The sequence below is a fragment of the Lygodium microphyllum genome, chromosome 3, assembly GCF_053477565.2.
Source record: "Lygodium microphyllum isolate KBCC chromosome 3, Lygodium_microphyllum_v1.1.10, whole genome shotgun sequence".
NCBI lineage: Eukaryota > Viridiplantae > Streptophyta > Polypodiopsida > Schizaeales > Lygodiaceae > Lygodium > Lygodium microphyllum.
In genome coordinates, this window is record NC_141137.1 from 74,809,527 (window position 1) to 74,815,526 (window position 6,000).

General features: G+C 41.5%; 1 protein-coding gene across 4 annotated transcripts in view; it reads left to right on the forward strand.

Annotated features, from left to right (window-relative positions):
- NADK2 (NAD kinase 2) overlaps positions 1 to 5,642 on the forward strand; it is an 84,271-nt gene extending 78,629 nt beyond the window's left edge. For 2 of the 4 annotated variants that reach the window (XM_087672888.1, XM_087672894.1), the window contains exons 8-9: positions 4,108 to 4,209; positions 4,299 to 5,641. In XM_087672888.1, coding sequence (XP_087529014.1) covers positions 4,108 to 4,209; positions 4,299 to 4,514 — 318 coding nt within the window. In that variant the 3' untranslated portion in view covers positions 4,515 to 5,641. Of the gene's footprint in view, positions 1 to 4,107; positions 4,210 to 4,298 lie in introns of all 4 variants that reach the window. The other 2 variants (XM_087672885.1, XM_087672891.1) reach the window with 2 other exon arrangements.
- Positions 5,643 to 6,000: the final 358 nt, after the last annotated feature.

Sequence of the window (6,000 nt, forward strand, 5' to 3'; positions counted from 1 at the left end):
TCACTTTGGGTCTCATGCTAGGGAATTGAAGACTTAGTACTTGAAATCAATAGTTGGAGTTTGAGGAATTGCTAGAGATTTCAAGAAGCCAGCCATCCCAATTGGATTTGGGGTTAGATTTGACCAGCCAAGGCTCAATTGAAGGCCAATCCTTGGGTGAATTAAGGGCAAACCGATAAGAAAGCTTTACTAGTCATTTTTGACAACAAGAGGCATTGGATTTTGAAGGAGATTTGAGCAATCTCAATGTGCTTCTTCCAATTCTAATACAAGAAATACTGCAAGGGCACCTATTTTGGGCTGGAGTCTACTGTCCAAGATTTATGGGTAACATTTGTATTTCAGGTTATGTGAATTTTATCCTTGCTGTGATTTGCTGCTTCAAGTCATTTACACCCTATCCGAGAAGGTTGGTTTCATGGTTCCATCGCTGGGATACCATCAACTCCCTTGAATTGGTAGCTCATGGGACTTGATTGAAAGGTAGAAGCATTGCTTTAGTGCTGAAATCAACTAAACTTTACAACAAGAATGCCTTCATATAGGGATATGCAGTGATGATTCCTCTTAGTCTGAAAATTCACAAAATGTAGGGAAAATACATTGCTTTTGGACAAGGCACTCTTCTTGAGTAAGAAGTAGTTAATATTGGTGTAGATCAAAATGTGTGTCCTTCTAGGCCTCTTGACGTTGATGACGAGCAAGAGGAAGAGGAATGTGATGACTATTTTAAGGATAAGTTGAGGACAATAGTTGTAATGTTTGTACAATTGGCAAGTGATCCTTGGTATATGCACTTTTTGAACTCCCCAAATGATGGCAGCAAAGGCAAGACGAGGAAATCATCTTCAAGAGCTTCGAGACAACAAGATGCATTGAAGAAAGAGCCAATAATGCAGCAGCATGATGTTCCAAATGTGGGTAATGAGCATAAGCACATGATTCATATACAAGGCCAACTTGAAAGTACCAATTCAATGCTTTTTGGACAGCAAGGCATGCATGCTAATGTTGGTTACTTGGGTTAGTCTGATGGTGGTTCAGTGTTCCAAGCAATGGATTGTAATGCTTGAGCCATGAGGATGCACCATATGTATTTGGTATGCAGCCACCTATGCATGGTATGTGAGGACCAATGTATCCAGGTATGACAAGTAGAATGGAGAACCCAATGTATAGCAATGTTGGCATGATGCTGGGGCATAAAGTGGGGTGTTTGGTAATGTATTTGCTGTTTGAAGCTCATAGTATCAATGCTGGTCATGCGAATGCTCTATATAGTGCTAGTCATGAGAAAAATGCAGCTAGTAATGCTTGGAATATATGGGAAAATGCATGCTGGTATGGTTGGTAGTATGCAAATTCCCAATCACGGTCACATTGCGAAGTTTCAAAGTAAAAACATATGAATGTTTTGTACGCATCTAGTGCTCCTAGCATGTTTCCTACACATGAGGGGATGGTCAATTGGATGTGATGTTTCATGCTGTTTAAGTTAGAAGTCTAGGAACGTGAAAGTTTCAAAGGATCTGTGTGGTCTGAGGGGACAAAGGCCTAGAACCATTGGAGATTTCAGGGCAAGTGAAGTTAGAGATTCAGTATCCTTGTGCTACTCGGTGAAATTTTAGGAATATTCCACCTATGATGGATGCAAATGAATGGAGGGTGATGTGGCAGATCATCCTCAATGTTGTTACACTTTAACTTGGTGTGTTTTGGTTGAACCCGACTTTGGGTCAGGTTCAATTAGATTTAGTAGAGCAAAGGTCTAGAATATTACTTGATGTTCAAGGGGGAGGTTGCACGGCCACTCCCCTATACATGGACAACTCAGTTATGTAGTGGATTTCGGATGTAGTTGGTTGCATCTAGGGTACTACATATTGACAATATTTTTGCCACTGGAATCACTATTCAATGTAGTAGTCATTGTGAGTTGGTATGTAGATGTATATGATTTGCATATAGGCTTTGAAACTACACATTTGCAAGGCTACTGGCATGTATGGAATACATGGAATGTACATTTGGATGCGAGGTACATTTGCAAGGTATGTATGGGATACATGGATGGTATGCTATGTACATCTGCATGTAATGCAAGAGAAGTGCATTTGCATGAGTTACATGTGGTTTGCAGCTGATGTATGCTTTACATGAGTATCATGTGGTACATCATTGCTATGAGGCACTATTTATGCTTAGTTTATATATTACTTTGCTTTGGTGGTCAAAACAATGTTGGATTTTAGCATGTGGATACATCCCTTATGGATTTGATAGTAGTTATGATTCGTGTGTGGATCATAAAATTGATTTAAGTGTCTGGAACTTCAACCATGCAAAGGGCATGCGCATGGTTAAGCAATAGATGCACATGTTGTTTGACTATGATGCTAGTATGAATTAAGGTTAGCAGCCACCTTGGGTCCCATGCCAAGGAATTGAAGGTCTAGTACTTGAAATTAGCAGCTGGAATTTGAGGAATTGCCAGATATTTCAAGAAGCTAGGCATCCCAATTGGATTTAGGGTTAGATTTGAAGAAGGCTTGCTGGTCATTTTTGACAGCAAGAGGCATTGGATTTTGAACGAGATGTGAGCAATCTCAATGTGCTTCTTCCAATTCCAATACAAGTTAAAGAAATACTGCAAGGGGTGCTAGTTTTGGGGCCAATCCAGAGTCTATTGTCCAAGATTGATTGGTACCATTTGTATTTTAGTTTATGTGAACTTTATGCCCACTGTAATTAGTGCTTAACCAGGTCATTTACCATCCTATCCAAGAAGGAAAGATGGCTTCAGGTGGTGACGTGGGATGAAGAGGAGGATTTGCTACAATAGGTGCAGCTGTTTGCAAGGGTAGCAAACAGGTTGGTGGTGGCGAAAGGCAGTAGGAAATGGGCTGAAGTGCTGGAGGTGGGCAGGCCATGGATATTGCTGGTGTGACAGGCAGGTGGGAGTGGAGGCACAGGTGGAACAGAAGCAGAAGCACAAGGCAGTGGTGACTTGGGCAGAGGCAGCAGTGGTGTGAGCAGCTGCTGCAGCAGGCAGTGCTGCAGGACAGGCAGGGGAGGTGCGAAGTGGGAAGGGAGGACAGGCAGGGGAGGGGCGAAGTGGGGGCATGAAGGGGCTGTGATGATGGTGGCAGCAGCAGGCAGTGAGGGGGACTTAACAGGTTGCCAGTTCGTCCTATGTGATCAAAGGTTCTATTTCATTGAGCATTTGCAAAGCCAAAGGGCATCCAAATACTCATATAAGCTAAGTCTGAAGCTTGTTTTTTTGATATTCTGAATTATCCATTTGATTGAAGACACACATCCCTTGACTGAACACACACCTCACTTATGATCCAAAATATTGTCTAGTCTTGCAATTGGAAATCCATTTACAGTTTGTTGCAAAAGCTGGCCTGTAATAGATTCATCCCTTGAGCCTTTCCATCCTCTCCTTCCCTACTTTCTGTTTAACAATGATGCGGTAGCTGGTAAGCAACTCCTCAACAACCAACAATGATGCGGTAGCTGGTAAGCAACTCCTCAACAACCAGTTAAACCTTTAGTTCTTCCCTTGCATGCTGTCCAGGCTGCAAAAATATTATAAGACTATTTCATTTCATAAAGTCTCGTTCATGTTTAGACATGTGCTTTAGCTCAGTCTGTGCTCTCTGTTAGAGAAAAAGGCTGCTTCTTGCCCTCTGGCTGATCCCAACTTCAGCACTTATTCTGACTTTCATATTCTCCATTTTATATTACATAATTCTGGAATTACCAAACTTAGATCAGAGTTCAATGACCCTTTTGAGCTGCTTGTGAAAATCAATGCTGGGTTTTAATTTCTTTCATAAATGCACTTGTTATTAGAGTCTATAATTGGGCAGCAAAGTTCTGACCAATAAGTATGTGATGTACGGCATGATCACACCTTGTCTAAACTGGATTCTGTTAGTCAAATCCCTCAGTCATGTAACTGAGAGCTAGTCAGGTCTTGTTCTCAAAGTGAGGCTGACAGTTTGATAATCTACGCTGCAATTGCTTGAGATTATTTGATTTAGTATCAAAATTAAGCAGGTCACAGCAGCAATCTGATTAAGTCCTTCTCCCTACCAGGTACATCCAAACGTACCATGTATGCTTTTCACGCCTATATGCCCTCACACTCTCTCTTTTCGCCCAGTTATCCTCCCAGACTCTGCACTACTGGAATTGAAGGTACACTCCTGATTGAGAGCTTTTTCTTTGCCTCTTCTGTTTTTAGGGAAATAACAAATGAACATGCTTTTTGCATTGTAAAATGGTAGGTCCCAAATGATGCACGTAGCAATGCATGGGTGTCTTTTGATGGGAAAAGAAGACAACAACTATCTAGAGGGGATTCTGTACGTGTCTGCATGAGTGAACACCCTCTTCCAACAGTAAACAAGTCGGATCAAACTGATGACTGGTTCCGAAGTCTCGTCCGCTGCCTCAATTGGAATGAGAGGCTGGAGCAGAAGGCTTTAACAGCATCCTCTTGATTTAAATGGGACTGCCTGCAGGCAAAATCCACAGGGTGAACATAGTACTAAGTGGAAGACATGCTATCGATTGACAATTCTCAGTGAAAGCGGCTGGAGCAGAGGCTCTAACAGCATCCTCTATGGAGATGGGACTGCCTGCAGGCAAAATGTACAGGACAAACATGATTCTAAGTGACACATGCCAAACATGATTCTACATGAGACATGCTATCAGTGGACATGTTAGTGCAGGTGTTGGATGCTCAAATGAAGTACAGTGATCTTCTTATGTCAGCTATTCTTGGTGTTCTTGTTTGTATCAAAGGTCGGGAATTTGCCATGTCCATGTCGCTTAACATGGACACTAGCTGTGTTGCATGCCTTGATCTACATTACCACCCTAAAGGTCAGGAAGCCTTGAGATATGTTCTGACTACATTCTTTGGATGAATGTAGTGACATGCCCTACATTGATCCACACTGTACATTACTCATGTAATCTAAATTAATCTAAATTCAAGCTATTCCTGCAGTGGAATAGTCATCCATTATGAAAGTGCCAGCTCATGCATGTGTGGCTTCCGTGCACATATGAAGTGCTGGAAGTATTCTTGGACTGTGAAGAAAGGAAAAGTGCTTTGAAGTTTCCTCAGTTGGTCGCCTTGGATGCTTACCAGCCTCTACATTGTCAATGCTACATATAGAAGACAGCATGGAAAGTTATAGGAAGATCATACTTTGCAATAATATGCCCTTCCAGAAAAGCTAGGACATGTGAACAATTCAATTCAATTTGCAATTTCTCTCTCTTAAAGTGTAGCTTGGCTAGCCGAAAGTGTTAAATCTTACATGAGGACCCCTAGAGCATGCCTTTGCACATCAACCCCTAGCCTACCATGGTTTTCCTAACCTTGTACAGGATTTAACCGCTCATACTTGCTGATCAGGGTGCACCTTCTCTCTTCTCGCCATTTTTAGGCTGACTTTTGTCAGCCTTAACCTATTTCCTTGATTATGTCATTACATGGAGTTCCTTGAAAGTACTCCAAGGTGTTTACGAGTACAAATAGAAATAGTATGTATGTGACTTGTTTGGAGCCTCTGTTTCACTTCTGTGAGTATATAGAGCCTTGTAGGATTAAGGTGCAGCCAACATGAACCATCCTGTAAACCACTTATGACAGTGGTTCAAACACATGATTTGAGTGGTAGTGTTCAAGGGCTTTGATTACAATGTCAAGGAGTTAGTGATCGTTTACTGGCAAGAACATCTAGTCAATCTTGGAGCGTCATTTTGATCTAGAAATTTTATTCATGGCTTCAAGTCACGCAAAGGGCAAGTGTTTCTAGTTGATAGGCTTATAAATGCCTCTTAAGCACCACTACATACTTATCGAGCTTCTCATGTCTATGAAGATCTCCTCCAAATAACAAGTATAATTAACATTTCACACGTTGATTGCAAGATGTTTTTGGAGCATTACAGTTCTATCTTAGCAATATG